General features: G+C 37.3%; 1 protein-coding gene across 2 annotated transcripts in view; it reads right to left on the bottom strand.

The window, feature by feature from the left end:
• The window catches only part of KLHL7 (kelch like family member 7), a 57,939-nt gene that overhangs the window by 31,869 nt on the left and 11,501 nt on the right, over positions 1–14,569 (bottom strand). Inside the window, exons 2-6 of one of the 2 annotated variants that reach the window (XM_059074158.2) lie at positions 10,852–10,982; positions 6,308–6,410; positions 5,319–5,412; positions 4,924–5,048; positions 2,097–2,272 (exon numbers count right to left, since the gene is read on the bottom strand). In XM_059074158.2, coding sequence (XP_058930141.1) covers positions 2,097–2,272; positions 4,924–5,048; positions 5,319–5,412; positions 6,308–6,386 — 474 coding nt within the window. In that variant the 5' untranslated portion in view covers positions 6,387–6,410; positions 10,852–10,982. The remainder of the gene's footprint in view (positions 1–2,096; positions 2,273–4,923; positions 5,049–5,318; positions 5,413–6,307; positions 6,411–10,851; positions 10,983–14,569) is intronic. The other variant, XM_059074157.2, reaches the window with a different exon arrangement.

Raw genomic sequence — 14,569 nt, 5'->3', positions numbered from 1 at the left:
AGAACTAATTACTACTACATAATGTAATGACAGGTAGGATGTTGAATCTATAATTGTTTTTAAACAAAATATAGCTTGCTTTTTGGAAGGAGATATGATGTACATTTCCACTGAAAAAAATCTATTGGTCAATGATAGTTTCAATATATGTTCATATGGTACCAGGAAAACAGGTTAATTTCCTCAGAGGCCTTCTACCCCAAGAGATATGAAGGTCATCTATGATTTTATTCCTGAATTATGAATTGACAGACTTATTTACTTTCTGGAAACTTTATGATATAAAAATCCTATATATAAAAAATAAATTACAGGATATTTACATAAGAATTGCTTTCCAAAATAATATGGTAGCATTCATTTAACTGTACCAAACAAGCCCAAGTTTATTAACATAATTGGATTTAAAAATCACTAGTTTAAATACACTGAAAACAAACCCATTATTTCATATACATACACATCTACCACACACATTTGAGTTAGTTACATTAGTTATTTTGGGTTGGTGTTAATAAGCCCTAAGTCTGAGACAGTTAATTTTTTATGGGAATTGGTCTGTTTTTTTAAGTAAACTAATTATTGGAATACTTTTTGATTTACAGAAAAGTTGCAAAGATAGTGCAGAGTTCCCATACACCCTGCACTCAGTTGTTAAAATAGTACATTAGTATGAACTCTTATCATAACTAATGAACCAATACTGATCCATTATTATTAACTAAGGTCCAAACTTTAAAAAATCCTTTAGTTTTTGTCTAATGTTCTTTTCCTGTTCCACAATCCCATAAAAGATACCACATTACATTTAGTGGTTATGTCACCTTAGGCTCTTCTAGACTATGACTGTTTCTCAGACCCTCCTTGTTTTTGAGGACTTTTTGACAGCTCTGAGTTCTGATCAGGTATTTTACAGACTGTCCCTCAGTCTGGGTTTGTCTTGTTTTTCTCATGATTAGGCTGGGGTTATAGTTTTTTTGGGAGGAAGACACAGAGGTAACATGCCATCCTCATTACATAAGAGTACATGATATCACTGATGATAGTAACCTGTAGGTAGTGTTCATCAAGTATGTCAGGTTTCTTCAGTCTAAAATTACTTACTCTTCCCCTTCTATACTATATGTAAGTCAGTCAATTTTGCTCATATAACTGAGTTTTTTCTTTATGCCTACTCAGGTTCTCTGGGTCCAACCCGTCAACTTGCAAACTAATACTCTGGGCCATGAAGACTGGGAGAAAGAATACGGCTCAGTGTAAACCTTTAATCTCTAGAACCAAAAGTAACTCAAAGCATGTGATCTTACTGTACCTCTATTAGTTTCCTATTGATGCTATAACACATTATCACAAACTTATTGACTTAAAATACAGAGAAGGATGGGGAACTGAAAACAGGGTTTAAGTGAATGTCTGCATATCAAAGTGTTACCCCATCCAGTTCCCAACACCTGTACCCAGCTTACACCTCTGACTGTTTATCTGACAGTTCTGGAGGTCAGAGCCCAAAATGGGCCACACACTGGGCAAAAATCAAGGTGTCAGCAGGGCTGCCTGAAGGCCTAGAGGAGAAACCATTTCCTTGCTTTTTCTAACATCTAGCAGCCATCTGCATTCCTTGGCTTGCGGCCCTTCCTGTATCTTCAAAGCCAGCAATGTCCAACCAAGTCTAATTCATATCACATCACTCTGACACTGACTCTTCTGTCCCTCTTCCATGTTTAAGCACCCTTGTGATTACACTGGACCCACCCAATAATCTCCTCCTCTCATGACCCTTAACCACATCTGCTGAGTCTCAACTGCTATGTAAGGTAACACATTCACAGATTTGAAGGATTAGGATGTGGACAACTTTGGGGGAGGCATTGTGTTACCTACCCAATAGCATCTCTACAAGTGGCCTGTCTTTCAAAGAGCCAGCCCCTACAAGCACCCAAAACTTATTTTTCCTATGAAACAGAATTTGGAATCAGTGTAAAGAACACATTCTCTCCTAATATGATTCTTTTCTTTGTCATGTATCCAAAAATGAAGCATAAGAAATCCATAGGGACATTTTTACTAAGAAAAATGTGAGAAGCCAATTTAGTCACCTGATCCTCTGCCCTCACAGTCAGAGTGTCCTGGTTGAGGAGATGTGTAACTCGCTTGACATCAAGTTGTAGAAATTCATCAGTTTTATAAACTTCAGTAAAATGCTGATGAATAAAGTCATCTGCAGTTGCTTTCAATTCAGGACAGTCTAGACACTCTGCTAGCACACTTATACCTGAACACAGAAAGAAAATAAATGAATAAAAAATGAATACCTTAAAAAACAAACAAACAAATATACATTAAAGATTAAGTATGACTCTAGGAAAATGAGACAATAAATTTCATAAATCTGGATCCTTTACTTTTCCACTGATTTGTCTATTGTTATGCCAATATACTCTCTTATGTGTGGCTGAATTTGGTACTTTGTAGGACAGGCCCCCTTCAGTGTTTTTTCAAACTTTTCTTGGCTACTGGTATAACATTTTCTCTTGCAAATAAATTTAAAATAAGCTTATAACATTCTACTTTTTAGAAATGTTGATATGACTTCAATTAGGATTGCTGAATTTTTGGATTACATTAGGGACAGTTGCCTGGTTCTGCAACATGGAGGAGTTCTACTTAGGAACATGACATAGATCTCCACTTTATACATATATATATATATATATATATATATATTTTTTTTTTTTTTTTTTTTTTTTTTTTTGCGGTATGCAGGCCTCTCACTGTTGTGGCCTCTCCCATTGTGGAGCACACACTCCGGACGTGGAGGCTCAGCGGCCATGGCTCACGGGCCCAGCCGCTCCACGGCATGTGGGATCTTCCCAGACCGGGGCACGAACCCACGTCCCCTGCATTGGCAGGCAGACTCTCAACCACTGTGCCACCAGGGAAGCCCTCCACTTACATTTTTTAATGATCTTCAATGTAATTAACAGTTTTCTTCATAGAAACCCCATATATTTTCCATTCAGCTATTTTATTTTCTCTTTAGGAGGGAAGATCCCCCCTAATTGATTATTAATGTTCTGTATCAGGAGTCTGCAAAATACTGTCCATGAGCCAAATCCAGCCCACATCTAGCTGTAGGGTCAGCAGCTAAGAATGTTTTTCATATTTTTGAAGGGCTGTGAAAAAAGGGGGAGTGGGGGAGAAAAGGGGGGAGGGGAAGGAGAGAAGCAGGAGAGGGAGTAGTAGGAAGAGGAGCAACAAGGACCACACGTGACACGTGACCCACAAAGCCTAAAACATTTGCTATTTGGCCCTTATAGGAAGTTTGCCAACCTCTGCTAAATAAAACCACTGATTACTGTATATGATCTTGTGGCAGGCCTCCATTCAAAGTCATCAATTTTTCTTAGTTTATTAGCTTTGATTTTCCATGTTTCAACTTCATGTTGTCTTCAGATAGTTTTGACACTTTCATATTTATAACCATAAAGGTTCTCATAACTGAAGCCTGCAAGTGACTTGTCAGACTATTTGCCATTTTCTAAATGTACTGACCAATGCCATGGCATGCTCTGTGCTCAGCCTGCTACATCTGAACATTTCTGTTCCCACCAGGGAAGTGATATTTTCACCAAGACCCAGTATTTGTTTAACTAATTTTTGGTAGTTGAATTTGTTGTAATTGTGCATCTCAATTAAATATCATGCAGATCAATAAAATATGAATGTAAAAAGAAAGCAGTTGCTTCTATGAAAACTAATTCTAAGGTTTACAACAGACGTGAAAACAGCTCAAATTAAGCATGACCAGGACAACTTATAAAATCTGGGAAAACACTGCAAAATTCTAGAGGGATTCGGTAATAAGACTGTCTTGCTCAGTTATCAATTTGTTTTAAGGAAACTAAAAATAAAAAATCATAGATAACATATTATTGATGTGATTTAGGTAAGACAGACAATGGATCAGAATTCAAATCATAGACTTGGTCTTACAGTCAAAGACTGGCAAATTGGTATATTTTTATGTTACACTAAAATAACACCTTCACGGCAGATATAATCTTGTTTAACCACTCACTGCGTTAATGAAATTTTAAATCAGCCAACAAACTACTGTTATGATTATGCCTGATAAGGAAACTTTTATTGTTACCTTATTTATTTATTTTTGATTGACTACATTGGTGGAAATCTTCAGCACGAAGCTGAACGGTAGCATGTTTCCACGCAAAGAATATTAGCTTTAGGTTTCAGACACATATAGGTTAACTTAGGTATTTTATTTCTAGTTTAAGAGTCTTTTTTAAACATTAGGAATGGGTACTGAAAACACAAAAGTGCCTTCAGCATCTGTTGCTATGATTTTAAGTATTTTTTTCCTATAGCATGTTAGTATAGTATATTATGTTTGTTTTTTTAATACTGAATCATTCTGTCATTTCTGAAGTAAATCATTACTTCTTTTCCTAAACACACAAAAACTCATTACTGAGGCTATTTTTTATTTTGGAAAATGTTGATACGGTATTTTATGGCTTGTTTCTGCCCAGGTTAATATGTACCTCCCTAACCTCTTAAAATATATTACTAGGTGACCACCTATAGCGGTGGGATAGGGAGGGTGGGAGGGAGATGCAAGAGGGAGGAGATATGGGGATATATGTATACATATAGCTGATTCACTTTGCTATATAGCAGAGACTAACACAACATTATAAAGCAATTATACTCCAATAAAGATGTTAAAAATAAATAAATAAAATAAAATATATTACTAGAAAATTTTGTAGTGGACAACACTGATTAAATGAGGGTAAAAGAAAGATTAAATGAGGACACTTATAACCATGCTTTTTTTCTTTATTAAAATACACATTAATGGTGTTTTTTGTTTTTTAAAAAAATAGGAATCTCATTTCTTACCAAGACAATTTGAAGCATCAACTTGTTCTTTCAAAAAATCAACACACATTTTCTTCACAGGTTCAATCTGGTACTGGTTTGCTGCATCTAACAAAGACTGAACATTGTTGCTATTCACAGAAATTCTGTAAGTAAGTTAAAGTGAATGTTAATTTTCTACAATTTATTATTTAAATAATGCTACCGTAGAATGTATCCTTCTATAGCCCCTGAAATTAAACAAAAAATTAAACTTTTCAGCCCTTGAATTAGTAAGGCATAGGATCCTCAAACCCCACCCCTACGGCCCATGTAGTTTTTCATTCTGAGGACTGGAGCACACCAATTTATTACAACGCTTTGTCATGGCAGATCCTGACCTGACTCCTCCACAACAGAAACGATCCTTAACTTACCTAGCCGTATAAGCAAATTCCACAAGTTGTTCAATAATGTCAGGTTCAGCATCTTTGAGTTCCACTTCAAAGGACTTTGATTCAAGCATGTTAGCTAATACAAAGAGAAGAAACATAAATGGCATGAGTACTACCCTGAGTTTAACTGAAGAACCCGATCATTCTAGGCTGTGTTAAATGTTGGAGAAAAATAACAGGAGAGACCTCTCTGAAAGAAAGTACCTCAGAAAGCCCAACACATTCCTATAATAAATGCAAATTAATTCTCCATACTTGACATGTGCCTTAAAATAATTTAAGAAATTACTGAATTAGTGTACTTCTAAAAAAAAAAAAAAGCCCAAGTGAACAGAGAGATATAAAATTGCATTTAATATTTCCTCAACTCCTAAATTAATTTGGTAGCATTCTCTTAAATTGTTACGGGCAAAATGCCTCTGATGTAGCTGGAACAAACCTATAAGAACAATGACAATTATATATATAGTCAACTTCCACTAGCAAAGCTCTCATTCTTCCCCAAGACCCTGGCAGGTAGCCAGAGCACTAAAGAGAAAACTTGAGGCAGATATATTATATAACCTGATCAAGCTCACAACAGTACTAAGTAGAACCAGGACTTGGACCCAATTCTCAACTCCAAACTAGGGTTCTTTCTAGTATAATATGTTATATTTCATTTTTATATAGTTTAACGTGCTAGATAAAATGCCATAAGACTTATCTGCTCCTTTGCCTTTCCACCGGAGGTTAAGAAAAAAACCCGGTATTCAAGCAGAAGCTATATCTCCATTAATAAAGACTTCAGGCCTTTAGGGCTAAGGAGAGGACAGTTTTCCTTTGATCAATCATCACCATGACCATTCTTCAATATCTTTACTGTTCTGTGGCCTTAAGTGCTTTTAAAACTGGGAAAAATGGCATATTTTCAATTACACCCCACCTAATTCTCATAGAAAAAATATTATGTTTTATCTTAAGATACTTACTTGTGAACATTAAGTTAAAAAAATGACTCGCTGCAGCAAGGACAACACGATGAGCAGGTATCTTTCTTTCCTGGACCATAAGGATCACATCACACAATGTTTTCTAATCAAGAGAGAAATAAATAAAATTAAAAGGGGTTCAATGGGCATGGCTTAGCAAAGATATAAAACAGGCGCTTGCCAAATGCTTTATCTCTATTTTGTATTTAAATCCAGTCTTTTTCCAGCACAGATTTTGTTTTTAATGTAAAACCTATTTAGGAAGGACTTACAGAGTTGCTGTCATGAGTTTGCTGTATCAAAATTTGGCACTTAGCTTCCCAACAGTAAGAAAAAAAAAAAAAAAAGATCTTTATAATCAGAAAAAAAGTCGTCTACTAATCTTTGAGGGAAGCCAAATTTTTTTTTCTGACACAAATTCTAAGATATTTCTCATGGTGAGATTTTATGGGGACATTAAAAGACCTAGTGGCAATGTCCTTGATGGTTTTTCAAATATAACAATCTGCTTTTTAAAAATTGTCCTTGATAAAATGCAGGTGCACACTGCATTTTCCAAGAAAGTTTCCTTCATAGATCTAACCTGCAACAGAAACAACTCAGAATATACAGAGTGGATGAACCAAATGTCCATTCAGCACTCTTTCCTTAAATAACATTTCTCTAAAATGCACTTCTGATGGGATCTAGATAGCAGCCACTTTAAAATTGTGATTTCTGACCTAGGCCAAAATGTGTTGCTCTAGGTTACTGAAAGAAGGCAGATCTAGATTATACACTTAAAATGTTGGAAAAATGGGGTATATTAAGGAAAAAATTGTTAAGATTTTCTGGAACCCTTAAAGATGAATTTCAAGGAATAAGAAATGTCCTTTTTATCAAATAAAATTTCAATTTTTTAATGAACTTAAAGATAATGTACAGCTTGGGCTCAGAAAAAAATTTGTAAAGCACCCTCTTAGGCACTGGGAATATTAGGTAAATAATATTTTCAGAGTAATTTCACTCACGAAACTAAATAATGGCTCAAGAGCTCAGAGGATATGGCATTTTCCAATTTTTTTTTTTTTTTTTTTGTGGTTCGCGGGCCTCTCACTGTTGTGGCCTCTCCCGTTGCGGAGCACAGGCTCCGGATGCGCAGGCTCAGCAGCCATGGCTCATGGGCCTAGCGGCTCCGCCGCATGTGGGATCTTCCCAGACCGGGGCACGAACCCGTGTCCCCTGCATCGGCAGCTGGATTCTCAACCACTGCGCCACCAGGGAAGCCCATTTTCCAAATTTTAAGTATTTTACTGAAACTACTGATATAGTTTCTGATGGATAAATCACTGCTATTTCCTACTTTATTACTTCATGAATAAAAAACCCAAATAAGACGGTAATGCTTAGAATGAGAAAAGAAATGGGTCCCAATTAATGGGCTAAGGGATGAACATTTCACTCTTACAGCTTACTTAAATATTTTTTTATAAGGCCTATAGACTATTGCTTAGAAATTATATGCAGATTATAGTTAAAGCTACTGTTATTCCAACAGTGTCTTCAATTTTTATCCTTTTATTTGGGGAGGGGGTACAGAATAGGCACAGCTCTCAGATGATTTTGCCGCACCCAAAAATACCAGGTAGCAATACCAAGCCAACTATTTGGTTACTATCAAAACAAGCTGATCAAGTTGCTGATGATAAAGAAAGAGAAAGGAAGAAGGGAGGGAGGGCAGGAAGGAAAAAAGGAGGGAGAGGAAGAAAGAAAACTGAAAGAATAGCAAGCAAATTAGATAGGGGAGGGACCTATGGCTGCTGATGGCAAGTTCCAGAAAATGTAAAGCTAAACTGAAATGTAGCAAAAAACCTTTCCAAGGCATACTCAGGAATGGGAAATGTTAGTGTAGTGAATTTACAGGCACTGAAGGAAGTTAGAGAAATCAGAGAGATTTTTGTACAATTTAGTCTTAGTCTAAGATTAATCTCTAGCCAGATGTTAACGTTGTGTGTGGCGAGTAGGAGGAGGTGAAATGAGGGTAATCTTTTATATCCAAATGGTGCATTTATTTGACTGGACTACAACAGATTAATAGGTCCTATGTAACAAGAAATGAGACCAACCTAAAGGGAGAGGTCCCTCCTGCTATCAATCCTCTGGGGAAGAGGTGTATGCAAAGACAGAAATGGGAAGAGACAGAGATTCAGGTGATCTGGAGAATGAAAGGTAACAAGTCCTAGGTGAATGGAAGAGAAACAAAACAATCAAAACTACCTTGTGAACAATACATCTTCACTGGATTAAACAAACCAAAATACCTTGCAATTTCTCTGTTTATGTCCTCCCAAAATTATATCTTTGCATTTGTTATTTTCAGCTTTTGAATCTTTAGTCTCTTATAAACAGCGTAGATTTTTGTGTAACTTAGTCTGAAGTTCTTACCATCTAAGGATTATTTTTAGTAGGGTTTAGTTGAATCCCTCCTATTTATTACTGGTAACTTATGTTTCATCTTACATATGCCATCTTTTAAAATACTACTTATTATGTTTCCTTAATGTCTTCATTTTTTTTTTTTTTTTTTTTTAAACTGTCAGTTGCTGTTTTGGTCACATTTTCTTTGGACTTTTTCCTCCTTTAGGTGTCTCATTTACAGATCTGTCAAGTATCTGCAAACTGAATCCAGCAGGGGATTGTTCTAGGAATGCAAGAAGGGTTCAAGAATGATAATTCTATAAGTGTAATTCATCATACTGACAGGTTAAAAGAGAAAATTTTCATGTAGAAGGACTTCAGGGAATTCCCTGGTGGTCCAGTGGTTAGGACTCTGTGCTTCCATCACAGGGGGCACGGGTTCGATCCCTGGTCAGGGAACTAAGATCCTGCATGCCGTGAGGCTTGGCCAAAAACGAAAAAAAAAAAAAAAGAAAAACTTCAATATATGGGCAAAAGGGTGTTTGATAAAATTAAAAATTCATTTCCTGAGATTCTTTAATAAAGAAAATGATGTGTCTGTATGTTGAAGGTCATTCATCAGAATCAACAGCAAACTAGTGAAGCAGGAGAGACATTCTTATTCAAGTTTGAAATATATATATATATACATACACACACACACACACACACACACACACACATACATCCTGTCACACTGTTCTGGAAATTTTAGCCATATCACTAAGGAAATAAAGATAAATTAATTTAACACTTGTAGAACTAATATGAAAAGTTAGTAAGGTGGCTAGACAAATAAGATAAAGAAAAAGCAATTAGATGTGAGTAATATGCCATTAGAAAAACACACAAATGAGAGAAATAAAAATCCCAGTCATAGCAGCAACAAAATAATTAAATGTTGAGAAATAAATCTAAGAAATGTGAGGGATCCACATTAATGGGCATTTGGCAAAGGATAAAGATACCATTTCACATATGTGGTGAGAAGGTGGAGCACAGGCAATATTTAAGGCACTGAAATTATTTTGTATGAGACTCTAACAGTGGATATATGTCATTATACATCGGTCAAAACCCACAGAATGTACAACACAAAAAGTGAACCAATAATGTAACAATGGCTCATCCATTGTAACAAATGCCCCACACTTAGACAAGATGTTAATAATAGGGGAAACCGGGGCCAGAGGGAGGGGCAAAGGGGGTAAATGAAAATGGCACTTTCTGCTCAATTTTTCTGTTAAACCTAAAACTGCTCTAAAAAAAAAGTTTAATTTAAAAAATGTGGTGAGAGATTTGATAATTGAAAAAATGGGATAACATATCAATTTGAGAAACAACAGATTTCTCTGTCATGAAGTACTCTCTCCTCCTCTGGGGAAGGTAAGTACTGGGAAGGAAGTTTCAGTCCTTTTCTCCAACTGTCGCTTGTCGCAGAGTGACTCCAGGATGAGCAAGAACATGGTAGAGGTCACCGACCACACAGAGCCGGGCCTCCTGGCTCACTCTTCCATTAAGCTGCCCCCAAAGTAGAACATAATTCACTGGGAGGCCTGCCCCCATCTATGGCAGGAGATGACTGTTCCCATTCCTCAGCTGCTCTGCCTCAGACTGGGTAAGTTTTTAGATAAGGGGAAAAAAGAAGAGGAAGCCCATTTTATGCTCAACTCAATGCCATGTTCACTAGTCTGTCATCATCATTAATTTATCTGTCTCCTACCTCTACTTCTCAAATATGTAGACCCAGAAGGAAAAGAGGGCCCCTCAAATCCATATGCATAGACACTCAGAGGCAAACAGAAACTTTGGTTCTACTTTAGTGTTTGCAAGGATCACACACTTTTGAGGGACGAGTCCTTTGGTTTGGAAAGACCTCAAAACAGGTAAGCATTTTAGGCATGCATTAGTGGAATAACCTTTTGCTCTCTTTATGTATTTGCCAGACAGGACTGCAAAAGGCACTTTAGGTTCCTGAAAGCTCCACAGCATTGCATGAGATTCTAGCTTTTAACAATATGTGCTGGCGTTAGTAGGAGGCATGCAAGCAGCTGTCCCAAATTCTATTCTTTATTGTATCCCAAGGAGAGGACTGAGGAATGACTAACCTTTGGATTTATGTAGCTTGTCAACAAGGTTCTGCAATCAGTCCCTCCCAGCGTGATTTCAAGTTGACCCTGGGTACAAATCCCTGGGTAGACTGTAGATTCAACTATAGTTGGGTGGTGGATTTAAATCACTGAAAGGATAAACGAAAATGGAACCCTTATTATATAGGGTAAATCATCATGTTGGATTGAGATACTAGAAAAGTCTCAACAAAGCCATAATAAACCCAAAGGTTAAGAGAGAAAATTTAAAAGGCCTCTTTAGAAATCATCTTTGTTCAGAAAAGCAAGAAAAAAAGCACTGGGCTTAAACACATGTATAATCACAATAAGGCAAGTGGGAAAGTTAAAGAAAAACAAAGGAACACACCTAGATTAATAAAGGAAAAGGGGACTTCCTTCCTTAAGGGAAACATATGACACGCTAGGCCAAACAGCTTTGAAAGGGAAAGGAGATAAACTTTGGTATAACTGTTCTTTAAAAGACAAAATTAGGAAACAAAAAAAAGTTATTTTTATTGTAATTTATACAAAAGCAATATGGACCAAAGAGATATAATGAAGGAAGAATGAATTCAGGAGCAGACTAAATCGTTTCTCTCAGAAAGAAGCTTGATCCTGGAATTTTTAAATAAGATTTCTTTTAAAGCTAAAGGTAAGAAATCAAACACATAATTAAAGGACTGCCCTCAAAAGCCTGGGACAATTATAGTAGGTGATTACAGTAAGTTCAGATTGATTTAAAAAGGGAAAAGGAAGAGCAGCAATAGAGTATTTCATGCATTGTTAAATAATCTGCAAGGTGATCTGGTGGGAAGACAGGAACAGTATATGCTCTAGTGCAACGTAAACGGGAAGTTTGTGGAGATAAGACCTAGGTCACCCTAAGGGAAGCCAAATAATTCAGACATATTCCAGACCTAAGTTAGATGCTGGGCTTCCCCATAATTAAAATTACCTTACTGAGGGTGGTAAGGGTTGGCAGTAATCCTGAACACACAGACCTCTTATTTTCCACCACGGCAAAATCTATAGACTTTGAAAGGCACTAGCAGAAGTAGGTTAGCAAAACATCTGGGCCCAAAAAGGAAAGGAAAAGAGGCATTTGATCTAAACAATGTCAGCTCTACGGGATAGGAAAGTATTCAACTTAAAAACAGGTTAATAACTCAGCTGGGGCTGTCTGGAAGGAACAGACACAAAGACACAGCCCCTTTTGACACAAATAGGTAACAGAAAGGAATGTGTCTGCTACCACCAAGTTTCCAAGGCCTGGAAAACAAAAAATGAAGAAAGGCAAGGTTTTGAGGAGCACACTGTAAAGGGCCACAGGCCTTAGAGGAATGTGTTAAAGGTCACACTCCAGTTGAGACAAAATGGAGGGGAAAAAAGAAAAGCCTCTTCCAAGAGATAGGATTAATGTATATAAAGAAACTGAATCACTTTACTGTACACCTGAAACTAACACAACATTGTAAATTAACCATACTTCAATATATCTTAAATATATACATGTATATGTATATATATATATATAAGGAATTTCACAGGAGGTGAGGCTTCTAATGAGGACACAAAGGTGCAGAACACCCAGGAGGATTAGAACTGTAGAGAATTCAAGGCCACAAACTGTGCTCTGCACAACTGCCTGTTACAAATGTGGATCACTCTCCTCCCAAAAGGGAGGCAAGAGTTTGTCACTAGACAAAACTCAATCATTTCTGCACTGAGTAACCAGGAACACAGGGTTCAAAAAGGAAATGAAAATTAAACATGCAGGATGGACAAAAAGGGGAAAAAAGAAACTCTAAGAGACTGAGCAGCTGAGAAGTCCCCCTGGCAAATACCTAACATTTTGCCCATGAAAAACAATGTATCATATGCCAATCAAACATTATTATGCATATGTGAATTTCCTTCCCTATCCAGTAAACATAGTGTCCCTATTAGCCTCTTGATAAGTGATTTTCCCAGCCGAGTTTAGTCTTAGGGTCTATCAATTACAGAGAGCTGACACAGACTGGAAATCTGTCAAAACCAAAAGCCAAGATTTTCTTACTTTGAAAACCCTGTTCCTCCAGAAACAAAGTTTCTATCTGTTTTTGGCTGGAAACAATAAGGTGGGTTAGGACTGTATAATAATGTGTCAACATCTGCACTATTTATTGTAGAGAGAGGAGATGCACTTGTATCTTTTCAGGTTTGTAGGGGTGGGGGTGACACTATGCTAATCTTAAAAGTCCCAGAGACCCTTTGACATACTGAAAACATGTGACACAAACTACCTTGAAATTGGAGATGTTCAGCTTTGGAGGTGCTAAACTAACAATCTATTCCAGTGGAAGACAGCCTACGCGGAAGCTGCTGAAGAAGTTACCCTGACTTGACCCAAACACTTTAAGTGAACGCCTTCTGGCTGAGACTGAGCAGTTTAAGAAACCAGGGAGAGCAGACTTTTGCCTTTCAATTGCTTTAATTTTAATTTACAGGGAGATTATAGATGTGGGAATTTAATAATAAGAGGGTTCATAACAGACAAATTGGGGGGATTTTCTGTTGCTAGTATGGAATTAGATGGAGTGCTGTCATTCGGTTCACTGTAGACAATCTGGAGAGCTATGAATGGCATCTTGGCTGAGAAAAATTTGAGATGAGCAATGGAAATGACCTTCCAGTTTAGAGTTAACTGGAGAGGTATCGACCCATTCCAGGGCTTTCTGGAGTAAAAATTTAAATAACCTCTTCAACTGTTCTTCAGAGGCTACAGAAAGGAACAGCCATTGATAGAGGCTGCCTTGTCAGCATTTAAGATAGAACCAAGCACTCCCTGTCCCAGTAAGAAAACAGAACTAAAAGACAAAGCAAACCTGGGAATTCGAACTCACAGTACTTTGTCCAGCCAACTTTTGTGAGGGGATCTGGTGCCTGAATTCTACTATTCAGCTCTCTGAGATTCTCAACTCAGGGAGTTTATGTAAAGATCAATAGCCAACTGAGACATAATAGAATATCCTAATGACAGATGGGCAACTACCTGGCAATCCCCCATATGCAGTGCTTCTCTAGTAAAATAAAGTTGGAAGATGAGGCTTTGCTTAAGACCACCCCTGCAAATCCTCTGTTCTCAACACCACTCAGACACAGAAAGACACACACAGTTTATTCTCTTTTCAGGGAAAAGCCTCAGATCAGTGGTTTTCAAACCTTTTTCTTTAAGCAGCTGAATCCATTTTCAATCCATTTTCATTCTATCTACACAAATTAAGTGAATTTCACTTAATTTGTGTAGATAGAATGGGTTCTAGCCAGAACTAGCCTGGCAACCAAGGCATGGAAGAGGCTCCCCTCACTAATAGGCTTAAGGATTCATTTACAAAAATTTTGTTTCTGACCTCAGCAGTTAGTCTTTCTGGAGGTGGGTTCTGCTAGCAGTTTAGAGATTTGGGGACCCAAAAGAAGAATCATTTAATCAAGCGATATAACAACTTTTCCACAGAACTGACAGTTAAGACTGTGACCTGGCCATTTTGGCCTCCTCATGCCACTCGGTAAAAAGTTATTACATCTGCATAGGCGCCTGACCCTGGCCATCCAGAAAAAAGTTGTTGCTCTTCCTCCACGGGACAGAAGATGACTGGAACTTGGGGGAGCCCCTTGGATACCTCCTGGTTGTTGGGAGAGACAGTTATCTATAGGTCTCGAGTTCCTGCATATCTTC

Source organism: Kogia breviceps, chromosome 9 (genome assembly GCF_026419965.1).
Source record: "Kogia breviceps isolate mKogBre1 chromosome 9, mKogBre1 haplotype 1, whole genome shotgun sequence".
NCBI lineage: Eukaryota > Metazoa > Chordata > Mammalia > Artiodactyla > Physeteridae > Kogia > Kogia breviceps.
The sequence above is the reverse complement of the archived record's forward strand: the minus strand, read 5'-3'. Positions and strand labels throughout refer to the sequence as shown.